The 22,219-nt window shown below is 37.0% G+C and overlaps 1 protein-coding gene across 11 annotated transcripts in view; it reads left to right on the forward strand.

Moving 5' to 3' along the window:
* DZIP3 (DAZ interacting zinc finger protein 3) overlaps positions 1–20,658 on the forward strand; it is a 129,892-nt gene extending 109,234 nt beyond the window's left edge. For 8 of the 11 annotated variants that reach the window (XM_027514206.1, XM_027514137.1, XM_027514724.1 and 5 more), the window contains 8 exons: positions 574–661; positions 2,947–3,048; positions 7,848–7,973; positions 9,966–10,105; positions 14,109–14,229; positions 14,998–15,141; positions 15,227–15,322; positions 18,921–20,658. In XM_027514206.1, coding sequence (XP_027370007.1) covers positions 574–661; positions 2,947–3,048; positions 7,848–7,973; positions 9,966–10,105; positions 14,109–14,229; positions 14,998–15,141; positions 15,227–15,322; positions 18,921–19,031 — 928 coding nt within the window. In that variant the 3' untranslated portion in view covers positions 19,032–20,658. Of the gene's footprint in view, positions 1–573; positions 662–2,946; positions 3,049–7,847; positions 7,974–9,965; positions 10,106–14,108; positions 14,230–14,997; positions 15,142–15,226; positions 15,323–15,892; positions 15,933–18,920 lie in introns of all 11 variants that reach the window. The other 3 variants (XM_027514570.1, XM_027514643.1, XM_027514809.1) reach the window with 3 other exon arrangements.
* The last annotated feature ends 1,561 nt before the right edge of the window (positions 20,659–22,219 follow it).

Below are 22,219 nucleotides of genomic sequence, written 5' to 3' on the forward strand. Positions count from 1 at the left end.
CGTGTGAGTGCCAAGTCACTTCAGTCATGTCCCATGACTCTGCCCTGTAGCCCGCCAGGCTCCTCTGTCCATGGGATTCTCCAGGCAAGAATGCTGGTGTGGGTTTCCATCCCCTCCTCCAGGGGATCTTCTGACCCAGGGGTTGAACCTGCGTCTCTTATATCTTCTGCATTGGCAGGTGGGTTCTTTACCCACCTGGGAAACCAAACTAGATGGCTAGGGCAATTTCCCTACTTGGTCTTCTTTGCCTGCCTTCTTCAGTGGAGGGATTCATGTACAAAGGTTTTATAGTATATCCTAAAAAATATTGCCAAGATAGAAAAAACTTAGTGTTCTGGAAGCAGAGGTTATATCCACTGTTCAAAAAAGACATCTTGTCTTTGTTTCCTAGTCTTTTTTAAAACTTTTAATAACAAGTCCTTCCATACAACTTTCTTCCCATTTGAGGCAACTGGTGATAGAGGTAATTTTGTTGTTTTATTTACATATATACTAGGGAACATAATAGAAACTTTTGGAAATCTAAGTGGCATATACAAAGAACTTTTTTTTGTGTTTCCATTTTTGTACCAGCAACCTAAAATCACTTCAATTAAAGGCTGCAGTAGACAGTTGGAATGCCATTGTGACAGATGTTAGAAACAAGATTGCATTCCTCAGGGTAAGTCATGAAGTATTTAGAGTAAATTGACTCAACGGTGTAGATGGTATACACTTAAAAAAAAATCTAATATTAAAAACAAATGGAAGAAAAGCTATGACAAACCTGGTGGTGGTTTAGTCAGTAAGTCATGACTGACTCTTGTGACCTCATGGACAGTAGCTTGCCAAGCTCCTCTATCCATGGGATTCTCCAGGCAAGAATACTGAAGTGGATTGCCATTTCCTTTTCCAGGGGATCTTACAGACCCAGGAATTGAACCTGGGTCTCCTGCATTACAGGCAGATTCTTTACTGACTGAGCTATGAGGGAAGCCCTAGACAGTGTATTAAAAAACAGAGATATTACTTTGCCAACAAAGGTCCATATAGTCAAAGTAGATTTTTCCAGTAGCCTTGTACAGATGTGAGAGCTGGGCTGTAAAGAAGGCCAGGCACTGAAGAATTGATACTTTTGAACTGTGGTGCTGGAGAAGACTCTTGAGAGTCACTTGGACAGCAAGGAGAGCAAATCAGTCAATTCTAAAGGAAATCAGCCCTGAATGTTTATTGGAAGGACTCATGCCAAAGCTGAAGCTCCAATATTTTGGCCACCTGTTTCAAAGAGCCAACTCATTGGAAAAGACCTGATGCTGGGAAAGACTGAGGGCAGGAAGTGAAGGGGGCAACAGAGGAGGAGATAGTTGGATGTCATCATTGACTCAATGGACATGAGTTTCAGCAAACTCTGGGAGATAATGAAGGACAGTGGAGCCTGGCATGCTGCAGACCATGGGTTCACAAAGAGTTGGACATGACTGAACGACAACAGAAATTTAAGGAAAACATGTTTTTCATTGCAATTATTAAAGTATGCCTTTTAAAAATTTGATTACTTCCATGTAGTTGATTGTAGATAGCATCCTAACTCTCACGCGTCTTCTTTCAGGTTCTTGGTTTAGTAAATGGTACATTCAAAAATTGTGCCTCACACTTAATTTTCATAGAATTCCAAAGCTAACTGTGCTCCAATCATAACTGAATGTTTTAACTTTGTCTGAGTAATTATATGTTTATAGAATTAAAAGGAAGGTCAAGAATACCTATATTAGTTTTCAATGTTAAACTTCTTATGTATAAATAATTACTCCCTAATGCAAAGTAATAAATTCTTAATTATTCATGTAATAGAATTAGGACTGTGCTAAAGGTAATCTGTGAAGAGGTAAACCACTGAATATTTATTAGTTTATTCATTTGTTTTTAGAATAATTTCATATTTATATATTACAGTTGATATATAATGTTGAATGTTTTGTGATTCCATAATACTGCCAGGAAAACAATGACATTCAGTTATAAAGAGCTGCTTCAAAGCACTATCTACTTGTCTAGCTTTGTCCTTGTTGGTCTTCCCTGTTTCTTTCATCCTCAGCTTTTAGTGATGCCTAGCATTTTAATTGGGTTTATTAAAAGTTCTGGCCTCAAAAGATCTGCCCTTTGTTCTCTATCATTGTTTTCTTCTAAGAACATGTCCTGTATATGAAAGTTTCTAAATGTTTTAAAATTTTTTATTTCCACTCTTGTGGGTTGTTTACAAAGTAATATGGAAAGCAAAATGGGGACCAAAATGCCAATAATCTAGAAAGTATGTTTTTAAACTTCAAGGTTGGGAGTCTTACTTTTGGCAGAATCCAAGAGGAAAAAAACAAAGCTATATGGGGAACTGGAGAAAGCTAAAGGTATAACTTTTAAGATAAAAAAAATGTGGACATTTAATCAGTTTTTTCTAAACCTTTCCCTCCATTTCCAAAATGAACATTTACAAGTAGTGAAGCTTCTGGTGGGCTGCCATCTGTGGGGTCGCACAGAGTTGGACACAACTGAAGCGCCTTAGCAGCAGTAGCAGCAGCAAGCTGTTACAAATACGTTTTTCCCATATTGATCAGCTAGTATATTATTTACATCTTCTTGATCTTTAGACATTGTTTACTTTAATCAGTGGTTACCATTTGGGGGCTAAAAATTATGGAAACACTGAGGAATTATCACAGAGATCTGTGAATTATGTGTCATACCTTGTCACTCAATAGACACTATTAAAGACACAACTATTAATATTTACATTTATGGAGAGTGGTGTATAGAGTTGTTTTATATCAAAAATTATTTTTATATTATTTTTGGCATACTAGATTGAGAATCACTAACCTGTGTTGTACTATTCAAAACTACATCAAGTATTTCCATATGCTTTTCCTTTGAAGTTGATTTTTCTGTAAAATATTGTTTCTTTTCTTATATTAGACACAATACAATGAACAAATTAGCAAGGTGAAGCAAGGGTTTGCCTTGAGTACATTGCCTCCAATCCAGCTTCCTCCACCACCTCCCAGTCCTGAGATACTGGTAAGAAATACAGTTGACTCTTGAACAACACAAGGGTTGGGAGGTGCCAACCCCCCATGCAGTCAGGAATCTGAGTACTGCTCTACTCTAAAACAATGATTTGATAAATGACTACCCAAGAGTAGAAAGCTGAAACAGTTTGGATAGAATCAAGACTCAAACCCTAGTTTTTTTATTCCATGTATCAAATGCAAACTCTCTCTGCATTTAAAGATCTATAAAATGAAATTACAGGGACTATATTTGTTGAAAAAAATAGGCATATAAGTGGACCCACACAACTCAGACCTGTGTTGTTCAAGAATCAGTTGCCTATGATTTTGAACAATCACCATCCTCATCTTGATAAAATGGTGACAACTGTAAAACACTTAATGAGCAGTACATTCATGTGTCTTCAAAGTGGATAGGGCACATGTGCATATCATTTGTAATTACGTCCATTCCTGTTGTATCATCTACAGATGGCATGACTAGTTTGTTGGCTCAGCTGAGGCCAAGAGATAGGTTGTATCACTGGATTTTAGTAATGCGTTTGATATCTAAAGAGGTAATGTATGCTCATTCATCTTGTCAATCACATTTACATGGTGGGAGAAAACTGATGAATGCTCAGAATTCCCAAATGCTCTCAAATTACCACTAGACTACTGAAACCTCTCAGCATAATACCCTATCAGGCTGGACTTCACTCCTCCACTTCTACTTCAGACCTTGTTTCCTTAACTTTTATCTTCTATTCTTACCTTTAAACATCAAAGACAGCTTTCATTTAGGTCCCTTCCCTGATTGTGGCTAGGGATAAATGGGTCTTCATCAGACAAACTAATCTCTATGCCATACTATTTCTGTTAGCCTTCTGGGAAACATAGTGGGGTAAAAAGTGAAAAAAGTGAAACATAGTACCTCAGCCCAATAAACTCATACAGCTTTCCAAAAGACCTTTTGGAACAGAACCACTAGATGATAGCTTTTATTATGATAACAGATCTGAGGATAAGAAAAAAAAGCTGTGATATATTTAGGGGTAGATCACTTTTGACATTAGCATTTCTGCTTGTAATAGAACTTTGAAAATATTATTTCTACAAATACTAGTTCAGTATATCAAAGAACTTAAAAATTATTAATATGTGAATTGTGTGGAGTTACACTGTGTTTCAAAAGCAGAATTTTGAAGAAGGCAATGGCACCCCACTTCAGTACTCTTACCTGGAAAATCCCATGGACAGAGGAGCCTGGTAGGCTGCAGTCCATGGGGTCACTAAGAGTCGGACACGACTGAGTGACTTCACTTTTACTTTTCACTTTCATGCACTGGAGAGGGAAATGGCAACCCACTCCAGTGTTCTTGCCTGGAGAATCCCATGGACGGCAGAGCCTGGTGGGCTGCAGTCTATGCAGTCGCACAGAGTCGGACACGACTGAAGCGACTTAGCAGCAACACTGTGTTTCAAAAGCAGAATTTAGAGCTGAGAAAGTATTCTATGATATGCTTGGGCTTTAGTTTAGAATGAGAGGATTGCCCTTTATATTTTTGATTAGTTCAAGTTTTATAGGAGCTTTGTATTATGGATATTTTTATTCTAGGCTTTGAACAACATCTTTGCCAATTCTGATAAGGAATGTGTTCCATAGATGACAAATCCCAGATTCCCTTTAGTTCTGTGGGAAGTAACATAGTAGGATTTCTAGAAACCCTGTTGCCTTTTGCCTGTAGGTTGTAAACTCTCCCATGACTCTAAACATAAAATGGCTCCAGAGACTTGGAAGCTAGATACAGAGTTGTTCTTTGGAGTTTTCTGGAATCAGACTGGCATCAGCTGTCTGTGAAAGCTACATGTGACACTGAAACTGACAAACATTATCTAACCTTGACCTCTACATCCTCATCCTTTTCAGAGACTTGCTTATGTCTGATGTGGCTTTCCAGGTTTCAGTTCAGTTCAGTTCAGTCGCTCAGTCATGTCCGACTCTTTGTAACCCTGTGAGTCGCCGCACGCCAGGCTTCCCTGTCCATCACCAACTCCCGAAGTTCACTCAGACTCGTGTCCATCGAGTCAGTGATGCCATTCAGCCATCTCATCCTCTGTCGTCCCCTTCTCTTCCTGTTTCCAATCCCTCCCAGCATCAGAGTCTTTTCCAACGAGTCAACTCTTCGCATGAGGTGGCCAAAGTACTGGAGTTTCAGCTTTAGCATCATTCCTTCCAAAGAAATCCCAGGGCTGATCTCCTTCAGAATGGACTGGTTGGATCTCCTTGCAGTCCAAGGGACTCTCAAGAGTCTTCTCCAACAACACACTTCAAGAGCATCAATTCTTTGGCACTCAGCCTTCTTCACAGTCCAACTCTCACATCCATACATGACCACAGGAAAAACCATAGCCTTGACTAGACGGACCTTTGTTGGCAAAGTAATGTCTCTGCTTTTGAATATGCTATCTAGGTTGGTCATAACTTTCCTTCCAAGGAGTAAGCGTCTTTTAATTTCATGGCTGCAGTCACCATCTGCAGTGATTTTGGAGCCCAGAAAAATAAAGTCTGCCACTGTTTCCCCATCTATTTCCCATGAAGTGGTGGGACCAGATGCCATGATCTTCGTTGGGCAAAAACCCACTGGCATTTAGGCTTAGTAAAATTCATAAGCATCCTTTGCAAACATTTAAGAGGTGCACGTGTATCTTTTGTGCTTCCTAACGAGAGTCACTGCTGTGCTTGATCAGAGTCACTTTAAGACTGTTGTGTTAAAGTATAGGCATTAGTGACCACTGAGCATTATGGAACAGTTTGAAAGCACAGATGCTAGAAATGTGACCATTCTTTCAGTATAAATTGAGGCGGTATTGTACAATGGGAATACACTAGAGGTCTGGGTTCAGGTCCTAACTGTGAAGAACTGTGTTGGTTTGGGGAAACTCAGCTGTCTCAGACTTTGGTTTTCCTATTGACAAATCAAGAAATTGCCCTGGATGATCTGATCACTAACGTCTGTCTCTCTGAAATTCTAATATTGTAAAGAATGGTCACCAGGCTTTTCAAATAAATATAGTGGTCTAACCTGGGAAGTCTGGAATAATGGGTACTCTTCCCAGTTTAACCCAGTATTTTTATGTGTTTCATTATATTTTGATTTTTATACCCTGGCTGTCTAATTCTCAAAGTAATATTAGGTAATTGTTGTCCTCAAAAAGAACAGGACCACTGATTCAGAATCACCATTTGTTATTTAAGAACTTTATATTATGAATATATTGAAACATACATAAAAATAGAATGATGAACCTCTGTGAACCCAAGAGCCATCTTCAACATCATAATCAAGTTTTATCAGTCTTGTTTCATGTTATTCCTTCCTTCTTCCCCACTGGGACATTTTAAAGTAAACCCTATATATCATATAATCTCATCCATTTATAGTTTAGTATGCATTCCTAAAAGATGAAGATTCTTACTCTTATTGGCTATAATCACACCACTATTCTCCTAAGAAAATTATAATTTTTATATCTGATATTAAAATTCATATTTCCCAAATTGTTTCAAAAATATCTTTTTCTTAACTAGATTAACAATATTTCTAATTTGGTTATAATTACCATTACTTTAAAAACCCTTATTTTTAAAAAAGCAATCCAAACAAGGTTTATAATTTCATTTGGCTGATTATTTTTCCTTAAAGTTGTAACAGCTACCCAACACCCTCTCTCTTATTCACATCATTTATTCGTTGAAAAACTAATTTCCTGTATTATTGATGTAACTGATAACATCCTTATAATGTCATTATACGTGTTCTGTTATTTCCTATAAACTGCTCATTGGTCTAGAGGGTTAAATTAGAATCAGGGTCAGTATTTTTAGCAAGAGTACCTTATAGGTGGTGAAGTATATGCATATTAGAAGGCACAGTGTGTCTCATTTATTGATGTTAGGAGTCAAATGTCATTCTTGTCTCCATTATAAAATTCCCCAGTAATTGTCACCTTTCTGGTTTCAGTATCATTACTTAAGAGCTATACTGATGTTCATTTTTTAAATTCAAAAATAGGTGAACTTCTACTTTATGCCAGTGCTAGACCTGGCACATAGTAGATGTCCCATAAACTTGTCTTCTTTTGTAGTCAAGCCAATAAGGTATCCATCCCATTGGTAGGTGCTAAGAAAGGCTAGCTTTCTATGAATCCCTGGGAAGTTCAGTAATATCCACAGGCATGTCTAAAAGTCACTGTAGGAGGGTTTATCCCCCTGGCCCACCCCATTTTAGCTTTCTACTATCCTTGAAACTAAACATAAGTTCAGAACTCCACCAGGTGGTAAAAGGTCCTTTCAATACATAATAGCAAAAGTAGTATTTTCTATAGACAACTTTGATTCTTTAGTGAATTTCTGAGTGTCAATATTGTTTATCAGTATGGCGAGTACTCACTGAGGAACTCCTTTGTACAGTCCTTTGCATTATTCCATTTGGCAGAGAACTTTACAGATCATCTAATCTCAATTCTTAATTTATAGATTAATAACTTGGTATCAAGGCTTCCCAGCAAGATGGAAAGAAAGCAGGACTAGAATCAAGTTCTTTTCTCTCTCTGTGCTCTTTAGTGTATTTTACTGCTCCCTGCCTTTTTCAAATATTCATATATTTAACTAGTGTTATAACAGCACTGTTTCTAATATGCTTTGTATCTAGATTTCAAATCAATTCCCCCCCCCCAAAAAAATTCATTGCTCTATGAGTTTATATTATTGACTACATAATCATGTGGGGGGGTTGTTTTTATTTTCTATCTTTTCCATTTTAGATGCAGCAATTCTTGGGAAGACCCATTGTGAAAGAATCTTTCTTTAGACCCATACTCACTGTTCCTCAAATGCCTGCCGTTTGTTCTGGAATCGTCTCTACAACTGGTCAATCTAGATCTCCCTTGGTAAAAAAACCCTCTTGGTAGAATAGACATTAACTAGTCCATTGTCACAGTAGACTCTCAGAATGAATGTGTTCTCTTTGTTCATTTATTTAATAAAGTAAATAATGATGATAATTGAATGACTATGTCCATGAGGTACTGTGTTAAGTGCATTACATATATTAACTATTTCATTAAGTGATGATAGTTTAGTTTTTAGATACAAAGATAAATCTGATGTTATAGTAGAGAATTCTTAGTTTTGCTTCTGAAACAGAGTGAGATTGATATTTTTAAGAGATAGTTTATATTTAGCATGGTGGTTGGGTAGGTTGAAAAGCAAAGAAGCCAAGTCACATTATGCCACAAAGCAAAAGAAAAAATTTTTATACATAGATACATATGTGTATATTGTAGGACATTGTTTATCTATAAACAGGTAATATAAATAGTATCACCCTGAAACATGTTATACTGCAAAGTTACAAATTTTCTTAGTTACAAAGAGCCAGATAAGCTTTATCAGAACCTAGAGAAGAAGTAGAGAAGTTTAAAATGATTAGGATTATTAGTTGTAATCTTGGTCAAGGTATACTTTTTATTAAAAAACCTCACAGAAGATTGATGTTTAATATAATTAATGAAAAAGTCTCTAATCTTGAGTTTGTCATAACTGCATTCTAATGAATTGAGGTTTATTCTATACCTGTATATTGCTGACAGACTCCCTTTGAAATGTATAGTCAAATAGATTTACTTACTTGTATAGAGGCCTCTCTACAAGCAAATATGTATCTAAGCTTTAACATGTTTATTAAGCACCACATTTTTTTATCACCTTGATATTGCAGTGTTGCTGATGTGTTTTGCTCCTGCAACATTCTATGAGGATCCGTAAAATTTTAAAGTACCTCGGCCTTCTAATAGGATTACTTTCTGATTCCTCTGAAAGAGCTTGGACACTGAGGCAAACCCAGATTTCTGGGGATATTCTGCTCTTTCTCTGACTTACCAGGCTTTGTATGAGTAATTTCAGTGGCTGTTAGTAGTTGCTAGTTTTTCATAAGTAGTAACCTTCTATTTTAAAATAATCTGTAATCTTAGATAGAAGATACTTTGTTTATAATTATCCTAATAATCAGATAAGGCAATAAAAATATTCACATATTGATATTAATTAATTAGAAACTTAATGGTTCTAAGAAAGAACTATCATAAAATATGGGGCAATTTTTGTTTGGTGGTTTCATGGCTCTTGAGTTGTCACTACAACTTCCATATACCACCTATGTGACGTTTTGAGACATTGGGCAGATATTTTAATAGTATTCTCATCCTTATTCAGTTGTTTGAAAATTAAACTTTATTATTTGCTTTTTATGATTAATAATTTTATATTTATTATTAGTAATTAGTAATTTAATTAATTACTTTTATAATTAGAAAAACACAATACACATAGTATATACAAAATATATACTATATACAGTAGAAAGCAAAACTACCTTGCTGTTGAATCCTAGAAAATAATCACAGTTTATGGGTTATTTTATATCTTACAGTCCTTTTTCTATGCATACACATTTGAAAAATATTTTAATATAACATGAGTTCTACCATAAATGCTGTGCCATAGACTTTTTTTATATTATGGATATCTCTTATGCTCAGACATATAGATCTATTTTTAAGGACTTGATTAGATATGCTACAGTTTATTTACTTATTCCCCTATTAACAAACTAGGTTGCTGTCAGAAATGCACACTCTGTATTTCTGTTTATGTTTGCAATTACTGAGACTAGTATGTGCCATTTTAAAAATAAAGGTAAACATATATAAATAATTAGAAATATTGTGCTGGTTAAGGAAAAAAAAAACTTCTAAAAAGGGAACATGCATGTCAATATTCCTCTTTATTGTACCCATTTTCTGAGGTATGGAGATGTCATGTTGACATGGAACTTTGCTTCCCCATAATTGAAGCTGATGACATAACTGTGTTTCTTACAGATGACTAGCATAGCCTGGACACTGCCAGCTCCTGTGGGAGAAGCTGTGCCTCCCAGTGCAAGTCTAGGAAGTGATCCCCTTATGATGAATTGGGAGAAGATTACAGAGAGGCTGAAAACTGCCTTTCCACAGCAGACCAGGTAGCTTAGTCTCTTTTAGTGTTGTGAACAGATCATACTACAGTTTCCATAGCCATAATTATGCCAATGAAACATTTCAGAGAAACAACACTCACCCTCCCTCCTCCCAACACACAGAGGTACAGGTATTTCCTAACCATCACCTTGGTAAGGAAAATGAAATTCATTAAGAAGGGATAGTTTTCAGTATAAATGCTAAACCTCTCCACGAAAATTATTAGTTTTAAGTCACGAGGGAATGAACTTTTGAATTTAGGTTTGCTTGTTTAATGAAAGTATGGCTAGTTATAAACCTATCCAGTTTTAATGCCACTAGCTACAATAATTATCTTAATAACCTATTTCCAAAGTGAATTTTAAGTGAATTGTATGCTATATAAGTGCAAACATAATCAGATTTCCTTAATTTATTGAGGGTTTTTATGATTTCTTTGTTAAGGAACACAGTTAAATGCAAGAAATCATTATTTTACTGTGCTTTTCACAGTTCTGACTTTCGCAGAAAGCTACTTAATTCTCCTCCTCCAGAAATGAAGTGTCTTTTTATCATTTCCAAGAAAAACCATTCAGTATCACAGTAATCCAAGTCTATGCCCCAACCAGTAACGCTGAAGAAGCTGAAGTTGAACGGTTCTATGAAGACCTACAAGACCTTTTAGAACTAACACCCCAAAAAGATGTCCTTTTCATTATAGGGGACTGGAATGCAAAAGTAGGAAGTCAAGAAACACCTGGAGTACCAGGCAAATTTGGCCTTGGAATACGGAATGAAGCAGGGCAAAGACTAATAGAGTTTTGCCAAGAAAATGCACTGGTCATAACAAACACCCTCTTCCAACAACACAAGAGAAGACTCTATATATGGACATCACCAGATGGTCAACACCGAAATCAGATTGATTATATTCTTTGCAGCCAAAGATGGAGAAGCTCTATACAGTCAGCAAAAACAAGACCAGGAGCTGACTGTGGCTCAAACCGTGAACTCCTTATTGCCAAATTCAGACTTAAATTGAAGAAAGTAGGGAAAACCACTAGACCATTCAGGTATGACCTAAATCAAATCCCTTATGATTATACAGTGGAAGTGAGAAATAGATTTAAGGGCCTAGATCTGATAGATAGACTGCCTGATGAACTATGGAATGAGGTTCGTGACATTGTACAGGAGAGAGGGATCAAGACCATCCCCATGGAAAAGAAATGCAAAAAAGCAAAATGGCTGTCTGGGGAGGCCTTACAAATAGCTGTGAAAAGAAGAGAAGTGAAAAAGCAAAGGAGAAAAGGAAAGATACAAGCATCTGAATGCAGAGTTCCAAAGAATAGCAAGAAGAGATAAGAAAGCCTTCTTCAGCGATCAATGCAAAGAAATAGAGGAAAACAACAGAGTGGGAAAGACTAGGGATCTCTTCAAGAAAATCAGAGATACCAAAGGAACATTGCAGGCAAAGATGGGCTCGATAAAGGACAGAAATGGTATGGACCAAACAGAAGCAGAAGGTATTAAGAAGAGATGGCAAGAATACACAGAAGAACTGTACAAAAAAGATCTTCATGACCCATATAATCACGATGGTGTGATCACTGACCTAGAGCCAGACATCCTGGAATGTGAAGTCAAGTGGGCCTTAGAAAGCATCACTACGAACAAAGCTAGTGGAGGTGATGGAATTCCAGTTGAGCTATTCCAAATCCTGAAAGATGATGCTGTGAAAGTGCAGCACTCAATATGCCAGCAAATTTGGAAAACTCAGCAGTGGCCACAGGACTGGAAAAGGTCAGTTTTCATTCCAATCCCAAAGAAAGGCAATGCCAAAGAATGCTCAAACTACCGCACAATTGCACTCATCTCAAGCGCTAGTAAAGTAATGCTCAAAATTCTCCAAGCCAGGCTTCAGCAATATGTGAACCATGAACTTCCTGATGTTCAAGCTGGTTTTAGAAAAGGCAGAGGAACCAGAGATCAAATTGCCAACATCCGCTGGATCATAGAAAAAGCAAGAGAGTTCCAGAAAAACATCTCTTTCTGCTTTATTGACTATGCCAAAGCCTTTGACTATGTGGATCACAATAAACTGTGGAAAATTCTGAAAGAGATGGGAATACAAGACCACCTGATCTGCCTCTTGAGAAATTTGTATGCAGGTCAGGAAGCAACAGTTAGAACTGGACATGGAACAACAAACTGGTTCCAAATAGGAAAAGTAGTACGTCAAGGCTGTATATTGTCACCCTGTTTATTTAACTTATATGCAGTGTACATTATGAGAAACGCTGGACTGGAAGAAATACAAGCTGGAATCAAGATTGCCGGGAGAAATATCAATAACCTCAGATACGCAGATGACACCACCCTTATGGCAGAAAGTGAAGAGGAACTCAAAAGCCTCTTGATGAAAGTGAAAGAGGAGAGTGAAAAAGTTGGCTTAAAGCTCAACATTCAGAAAACAAAGATCATGGCATCCGGCCCCATCACTTCATGGGAAATAGATGGGGAAACAGTGGAAACAAGTGTCAGACTTTATTTTTCTGGGCTCCAAAATCACTGCAGATGGTGACTGTGGCCATGAAATTAAAAGACACTTACTCCTTGGAAGGAAAGTTATGACCAACCTAGATAGCATGTTCAAAAGCAGAGACATTACTTTGCCAACAAAGGTCCGTCTAGTCAAGGCTATGGTTTTTCCTGTGGTCATGTATGGATGTGAGAGTTGGACTGTGAAGAAGGCTGAGCGCCAAAAAATTGATGCTTTTGAAGTGTGGTGTTGGAGAAGACTCTTGAGAGTCCCTTGGACTGCAAGGAGATGCAACCAGTCCATTCTGAAGGAGGTTAGCCCTGGGATTTCTTTGGAAGGAATTATGCTAAAGCTGAAACTCCAGTACTTTGGCCACCTCATGCGAAGAGTTGACTCATTGGAAAAGACTCTGATGCTGGGAGGGATTGGGGGCAGGAGGAGAAGGGGACGACAGAGGATGAGATGACTGGATGGCATCACTGACTTGATGGACATGAGTCTGAGTGAATTCCGGGAGTTGGTGATGGACAGGGAGGCCTGGCGTGCTGTGATTCATGGGGTCGCAAAGAGTGGGACACGACTGAGTGACTGATCTGATCTGATTGTATCAAATAATTCTAGTTTTCACCAGCATTTTCATTTGAAGGCCAATGCTTTTATTTAACACTATATACTATTATGTTTCGTGGTTATATTATGGTTTTGTAAACATAATGATGAATAGAAAATGAAAATAGAAATTTAATATAGTTGGTAAAACTATAGTTGGTAAATATAGTTGGTAAAAAATGCTTATGGAAAATAAATAGTAAATCAAAGATAGTTTTATAAGGCTGGTGACATGACATTTCATTTGAGAAAAAATATTTTATTATCCTACCCTGTCCTACCAAAATGTGTATGCAGACTTTGGGTCAGTGGGCCATGGGAACTGAAAAATAACATGTCGATTAAAATACTCCTAGGTTTCTTTATTACATAATGTGTCTTTTAGTCTTTGCTCTCCTTTTCTGTTAAATCTTTATTTTCTGTTTATAAATTTTATGAAAGTAGAATTCATAGCACAATGATAGAGAGTGATAGTAACATAATTGAAAAGAAATATTTTAGTCTCTCTCAAGTAAGAGAACATTGAGAAATACAATATAAAGAGGCTCAGTACATAAATAAGTATTTAGATAGCAAATTTCATTTTCACAAGTGAGCTTTTATAAACGGTTAAAATCTCATTAGGGGAAGAAAATAAATACTAAACTTTATCAATCAGGAACACATTAAGTATCCTTAATGAGCACATTAGCAGGAATTTTCATTCTGGTTTAAGATAAGTGCAGATGGACCCATGATCACGTTTTTAGATCAGAGATCCAAAGGGTCACGTCTGTATGGTGGATATTATCCTATGATAGGATTTTATATCTCCTTTGGAGGGCACATCTTCAGGGCAGTAGGAGAATGACCACTACTCTTTCCTTGATCTTTTCCAGAAAGGAGCTTACAGATTTCTTACGGAAATTGAAGGATACTCATGGGAAGTCCTTATCTGGACTGACATTTGATGAAATTGTTCTCAAGATTTCCCAATTTATTGACCCCAAGAGATCTCAGGTAAAAAAAAAAAAAAAGCAACTAAACAACAGAAAACTAAAACTATCTCCTGACCCTTATCTTTAGTTAGCTATACTAACTATTTCCATAACATGATCAGGAAATCAATTATAATCATATTAAATCATATATTAACATTAAACAATTAAACTTGACAATGGCGTTGGAAACACCACCTGATCATTCTAGAATAAAACTGAGGCTTTTGAAATTTAGGTTATTTTGGATATTTCATAAAGGAAACTTTTTTTTTTTCCTAATTTTCTGCAAAGACTTATTTTAATTACAAAAGCACCTAGAGTTACTTTTGTTTTTACCTGGTTCTTATATTGCCATAATTGCTTCAAGATTTCTCATGAACCTGATTATTAACCTTTCTGTTGTTGTTCAGTCGCTCAATTGTGTCCGACTCTTTGTGACCCCAAGGACTGCAGCACACCAGGCTTCCCTGTCTTTCACTATCTCCCAGAGTTTGCTCAAACTCTTGTCCATTGAGTCGGTGATGCCATCCAACCATCTCATCCTCTGTGTACCCCCTTCTCCTGCCCTCAGTCTTTCCCAGCATCAGGATTTTTTCTAGTGAGTCAGCTCTTTGCATCAGGCGGCCAAAGTATTAAATCCTCGGCTTCAGCATCAGTCTTTCCAATGAATATTCAGGGTTGATTTCCCCTTTTGCTAAATTCCACTGTAGCCTATTCTATGGTAGTCTGTCAGTTCTTCCTGTCTTATGCAATTCTAAAAAAATAAGTATGATATTCTTATTTTCAGAGTCAAGGAAAATCAGTGCCAAATGGTAATCGTGTTTCACCTAGCCATACTCCACCACAGGCTAATGCTGCCCAGCCCTCAAAACCAGCCCGGAGGCCCCTTGGTTCACAAGGCTCTGTCACACAGGAAGGAGCCAATCATTTGGTAAGACTGAGACTGTTGATTCTAAATACATTTAAATTTAGGAGGGAGAATGAGCTGAATTTAACCATATATATGTTTTCCCTAGGATAATGAGGAAGAAGAGCCTTGTGTGATCTGTCATGAGAATCTCTCTCCAGATAACCTCTCAGTTTTGCCTTGTGCGCATAAATTCCATTCTCAGGTAAACTTATCTGTTTAATATTTTACCATTAATCAATTAAGTGAAATTCATGCTACATTTCTTGAAATCATATACACATATGATCATCCAGTGTGTCATGAATTTCACTGGTTATTCACATAGTGGATAGCGTTTATGTGTTTGCCCATACCTAGCCATGGATTGCATTGTGTTTTCTCAGGTCTTGATATACCTAGCAGGAGAAGGGGACAGTGATGAAATTTAATGGGCAGAGTGGCATTTCCTTTGAACAGATGAACAGAACTCGAAGGAATGTTGATTGATATGACAGTTGACCGTTTAGCAAAGTGACACTTCACCTTGACTTGTTATGAATAGTGTTCTTTGTTCACACCTAATGATGGCCAACTGCTGTTACAACACAGAAGAATTACCTTAACAGTCTGTCCAGGTTTCTGTATTTGCTTTTGAAGATGCTAAGGCTTGAGTTTTTTGTTTTTAATTTATATTGAAGTATAGTTGCTTTACAATGTTGTGTTAATTTCTGTTGTACATCTTTGAATCAGCTATACATATATCCCCTCTTTTTTGGATTTCCTTCCCATTTAGGTCACCACAGAGCACTGAGTAGAGTTCCCTGTGCTATACAGTAGGTTCTCATTAGTTATCTATTTCATACATAGTAATGTATATATTTCAATCCCACGCTCCCAATTCAGCCCACCCTCCCTTCCCCCCTTGGTGTCCATACGTTTGTTCTCTACGTCTGTGTCTCTGTTTCTGCTTTGCAAATAGATTCATATGTACCATTTTTCTAGATTCCACATATATGCATTAATATATGATATTTGTTTTTCTCTTTCTGACTTACTTGACTTGAATGACAGTCTCTGGGTCCATCCATGTGTCTGCAAATAGCACAGTTTCATTCCTTTCTATGGCTGAGAAATATTCCATAGTATGTATGTAACACATCTTCTTTATCCATTCCTCTGTTGATGGACATCAAGGTTGCTTCCATGTCCTGGCTGTTGTAAATAGTGCTGCAATAAGCATTCGGATGCATGTATCTTTTGAAATTATGGTTTTCTCCAGGTGTATGCCAGGAATGGAACTGCTGGGTTATATAGTAGTTTTTTTCCTAGTATTTTTAAGAAATCACCATACTATTCTCCATAGTGGCTGTATCAATTTTTATTCCCACCAATAGTGCAAGAGGGTTCCCTTTTCTCCACACCCTCTCCAGCATTTATTGTTTGTAGTTTTTTTGATGTTGACTATTCTGACGGGTGTGAGGTGATAGATACACCATTGTAGTTTTTTTTTTTTTTTCACCATTGTAGTTTTGATTTGCATTTCTCTGATACTTAGTGATGTTGAGCATCTTTTCATGTGCCTCTTGGCCATCTGTATATCTTCTTTGGAGAAATGTCTATTTAAATCTTCCACCCATTTTTTGATTAGGCTGTTTTATTTTTATATTGAGCTACATGAGCTGTCTGTACATTGTGCAGATTAATCCCTTGTCAGTTGCTTCATTTGCAAATATTTTCTCCCATTCTGAGTGTTGTCTTTTCATCTTGTTTATAGTTTTCCTTTGATTTTAGAAAAATGTGAGGCTGGCATATCTTTTGTTAATTCTTGGCATTTATAGATTAGCAACATAAATTGACTTGTTGGCAACATAGATTAACTTCTGACATTGTTGCTGTGCAAGTGCTATTGATACACTATTTATGATCCAAGTCTTCTGTTGTGTTGTGTAACATGACACAAGAAAAGATAATCTTATACAAGAAAGGCTTCTCAGGGAAATGAACAATAGCCACCTTATTCAAGCCATATCTGTAAAACATCGTTTCAAAGATAATCTGATACCTGGTACAGAATTATATTTTTTCATCTGCCTTGTTAAGAGATATGCATAGAATGACTAATCCTAAATGATCTCCAGATAGATAGTTCAGTTCAGTAGCTCAGTCGTATCCAACTTTTGGTGACCCCATGGACTGCAGCACACCAGGCCTCCCTGTCCATCACCAGTTCCCTGAGTTTACCCAAACTCATGTCCATTGAGTCGGTGATGCCATCCAGCCATCTCATCCTCTGTTGTCCCCTTCTCCTCCTGCCTTCAATCTTTCCCAGCATCAGGGTCTTTTCCAGTGAGTCAGTTCTTCACATCAGGTGGCCAAAGTATTGGAGTTTCAGCTTCAACATCAATCCTTCCAATGAACACCCAGGACTGATCTCCTTTAGGATGGACTGGTTGGATCTCCTTGCAGTCCAAGGGACTCTCAAGAGTCTTCTCTAACACCACAGTTCAGAAGCATCAATTCTCTGGCACTCAGCTTTCTTTACACTCCAACTCTCACATCCATATATGACTACTGGAAGAACCATAGCCTTGACTAGATGGACCTTTGTTGGTAAAGTAATGTCTCTGCTTCTTAATATGCTGTCTAGGTTGGTCATAACTTTCCTTCCAAGGAGTAAGCATCTTTTAATTTCATGGCCACAGTCACCATCTGCAGTGATTTTGGAGCCAAAAAAATAAAGTCTCTCACTCTTTCCACTGTTTCCCCATCTATTTCCCATGAAGTGATGGGGCCAGATGCCATGATCTTAGTTTTCTGAATGTTGAGCTTTAAGCCAACTTCTTCAATCTCTTCTTTCACTTTCATCAAGAGGCTCTTTAGTTATTCTTTGTTTTCTGCCAGAAGAGTGGTGTCATCTGCATATCTGAGGTTATTGATATTTCTCCCAGAAATCTTGATTCCAGCTTGTGCTTCATCCAGCTCAGCATTTCTCATGATGTACTCTGCATACAAGTTAAATAAGCAGGGTGACAATATACACCTTTGACGTACTCCTTTTCCTATTTGGAACCAGTCTGTTGTTCCATGTCCAGTCTGATTTTCCTAAAGATCTATTTAGAAAATAAATGTTTCATAAACTTATTTTATTCTTTGCCATCGCTCATTGAATAGAAAGCAAGTAATTCATTTGGGTTACTGTCTAGGGATAGAGGTAATGGGCCTCATGTCTACTGCCTATTCTTCATACTCTTAATACTCTCTCATCTGGCTAGGCTCTCCAGTATTCATTCAGGTAAAATGATTTGTTTTTGGAGAGTCAGTATTCAAGCAAATAACTTAATAGATAGTTCATAGCCAAAGAGTACTACCATTATCACCAAAGAAAGGTGATCTTAAAAGTATACCCATTATCTAAAGATTTTAACTTCAAACACCATAAGTACTTGATACAACATATTTGTGACATTTGTATATTTAGATATGACTTTTTCTAGATTATCAATTAGAATAATAGATAATAAATAGAAAAAAAATATAGGTTTCCTAACGTCCTTGTTAGGAAGAAGTGCTAATCTACCTGAAGATTGGGGTTGGAGAAAGGAACTTATTAGAATAAACTGGCTGAAAAGTGTTGTCCTGTTACTAACTATATTGCTCAGCAAACCATGGACAAAGTGCCTTGATGGCAGCAGTTTTCATGGCAATCCACCAAATAAGGCTCTAAGATCCATCAGAAGGGTTAGCAGCCCTGATGTATAGAGTTACACCTGCCTCTGCTAGGCTAAACCTGAGCGACTGACATGAATCTTTTTGCTCCTTAGTGCATTAGACCTTGGCTGATACAACAGGGGACCTGCCCAACCTGCAGACTCCACGTTTTGCTACCAGAAGAATTTCCAGGTCACCCCAGCCGGCACTTGCCCAAGATCTGATTCAGCAGGGTGACTATGCAAAGGAAGTTCAATTTTCAGACTCCAGAATTTAGTTTTCCACTTATTTGAGCTGATAGTATGAGTGATGTGAAGTGGTATGTTCTTCAGTATTATTCAAAATAAGCTAGTTAATCTAATCAAAGCTGCAGCCAAAGAGGAGAGGACAAATCTTCAGGACTGTGAACTGAATTGAAAGGGTTTAAAGAAGAAAAAATTTTGAAAGTTACATTAGATTTGCCCTTATTTTAGTAGATATTTTCTTCCAACTTAAACGTGATTACTGTTACCATATATCTTAGGATGTCTTCTCTTTTCCTTATTCCACTCATCCTTTACTTTCTCTTGAATATGCTACACTTTAATTTCCTGAACTAAATGTAAACAAGAGTAAGAAAATTCCTCAGATTTTAGTGTTCCTTTTAACTTTTAAAATTACTTATAAAATATATGTTATTTATTTATATTTTATCTCTATCTTCCCCATTCTTTCCTATTCTCTAAAATATGTACCTGTGAATAGATTATAAGCTACATGAGGGTGAGGACCAACCACTGATGTCTTGGAGCTGGCTTATATACTGTACTGGTTTGTGAAAGATGATTCTTAGTTTTAGGAATTTTGTGAAACAGTTATTCAAACTATTGTTAGCATGAAATCTGGTATAGTGGGAGTATTTTATACCACAGAAATTGGTGAATGCTATAGATAAGGGCTTTTTTTCCCTTCCCCCCAAGAGCTTGTTATTAAAGATTTACCAGCATACCACTGGGACCGTGCCTGAAGATTCTTACTGTTCTCAATGTCTTGCACAGTAGATAACACCATAAATAGCCCTCCAAATCAGAAATCAGGAAGCAGTAAGAAAATTAGCATGCAAATTAAGTCACTTGCTCATTTGAATAACTTTATTTGTAAACATGCTCTTTGGACCGTAATCATTTATGCTTTGGAGGAATTTTTTTTTCAGCCTTGAAAGTTTCTAATTTCACTTTCTCACGCATGGGTGGTGCCCTGTTTGTGTGTAGTTGTCTCTTATGACAGAGTTGACACCCACTGAGCTAAGTGGCACATTTAAAGCTTGTCACTGAGAACTTTCATTCTTAAAGGTCAAAAATATTATTTTGAAATTAGTACTGTGTAAATGTTGTGTTATACATGTCTCTAGCTACAAAATTATTAATAAAAGAATTCAGTTACCTTGTAAGAGAAATGTTACTTGGTTCGTATTATTTTCCATAAATGAAATTCATTCTGTGAATAAGTGTTTCCTGACTCAGCAACTATTTTACCTTTATATTTCACTATAAATGTATCTTGAAGTTATTTTAAATCTCTACTTAAAATTACTATTTCTGAAATTATATGCTGTTTTCTTCTGTAATGAGAATAGACTGGACAATGTGAAAGAAAATACCCCAAAGTGAAGGCAGTCATCTAGATTTGTTAAGTGCCAAAAAAGTCTTAGAATTATACAGTTCAGAACTTACAGGGTCTTTAATAATTATCTCGTCTAACACCTCAAGATCATGGTCATATAGCAGATTACCTTGTAAAACATTTTTTAGTGTATGTTTACAATTGTATTTACATTTTCATGTGGGAAAGAATAAATGTTTCTTAATTGAATGCCTATTATTTTACTTGTGTTTATCGCTGTAACTGTATCCTAAAACTACTTGAAATCTCTTTCAAACATCTCTTTCTGTTTAGTTGTGCTTAAACTTTATCTTCTCTTGTGAGAAAGGGGAGGAAAATATCCAAGAAGTCAGTCATTTATACTTGTAAAATACCAAGAATATCTTAGAATCATAAAATGTCAGAGTTTATAGGGTCTTTAATGATCCTCTGGTCTGTTGCCTCATTTTATAGGAACAGTTTGCCCTAGATCATGCAGTTAAATAGTGGCTAAGCCAGTCCTAATTCTTGAGAGAGTCCTGATACTCAGTAAGTCACATGTTTCCTCTATAAACTCAAGCTGCAAGGCTGTATTGGTGCTGACCTGTTGTTCTTAGCTCCAAAGATGGGACCAGAGAACTTAACAGGGTAGCTGATACATAGTGAGAATGTAGTGGGAACATGTTCTTGAATGTCATGTCCAACTCTGCAGATGCTAAAGGTAATGGGATTTTTTTTTTCTTTTTGAGGTTTAACAATAAAGACAACTATAGCAGTCATTCAGAGAAGGCAATGGCACCCCATTCCAGTACTCTTGCCTGGAAACTCCCATGGATGGAGGAGCCTGGTAGGCTGCAGTCCATGGGGTCGCTAAGGGTAGGACACAACTAAGCGACTTCACTTTCACTTTACACTTTCATACTTTGGAGAAGGAAATGGAAACCCACTCCAGTGTTCTTGACTGGAGAATCCCAGGGATGGCAGAGCCTGGTGGGCTGCCGTCTATGGGGTCGCACAGAGTTGGACACGACTGAAGCGACTTAGCAGCAGCAGCAGCAGCAGCATAGTGCTCATTCTTTGATAAACAATGATTGCCGTCATGCCTGTGGCTGCTGAAAGACCCAGAACACCATACTGCACATAAATTCAGTGAGAGAAGTAGTAATATTTACTTTACAAACAATCTGTACACCTCCTGTAATGTAACATCACTGCAACTGCTGTCAGATATGTCTTGTAGTGTTTCCCTTTATATTCATTGTCCATGTGTATAATAACATTTCCAGCTTTTATGGGATACCTTCCTTGATCAAATGTTACTTTGTTTGATCCACTAATAACTTTAAAGTGGATACTGTCCTTTTTATTTTGCAGAGGATGAAACTGAGGCTCAACTAAGAGGGTATACTTTGAGGTCACAGCTGTGAAGTGGCATTCTGGGATTTGAATGCAAATCTCTGTGCCTTAGCTGGTGTTCTCTCTTTCAGTTCTTCATAGTGGTCTCCCCATTCTGGACTGACTAAATACACAAATTATTTTAAATAATATGCTTCAAAATAAAATGAAACAAATGGTAAATCTGATTATTTTGGGCTATGAACATGGTATTGAATACATAAAAATATATGTAATAGTGATACAATATGGTAAGAAAAGTTTGACTTTTCCCTCAGATGTCTTGGTTTGCTTGGGATGGTTCCAATTAATGCCTGTTGTCCTGACATATTAATAGTCCTCCCTTTTACTCTCAACAGTGTCCTAGTACAGATGATTAATTTTATTGTATAGTTAA

Source organism: Bos indicus x Bos taurus, chromosome 1 (assembly GCF_003369695.1).
Source record: "Bos indicus x Bos taurus breed Angus x Brahman F1 hybrid chromosome 1, Bos_hybrid_MaternalHap_v2.0, whole genome shotgun sequence".
Lineage (NCBI taxonomy): Eukaryota > Metazoa > Chordata > Mammalia > Artiodactyla > Bovidae > Bos > Bos indicus x Bos taurus.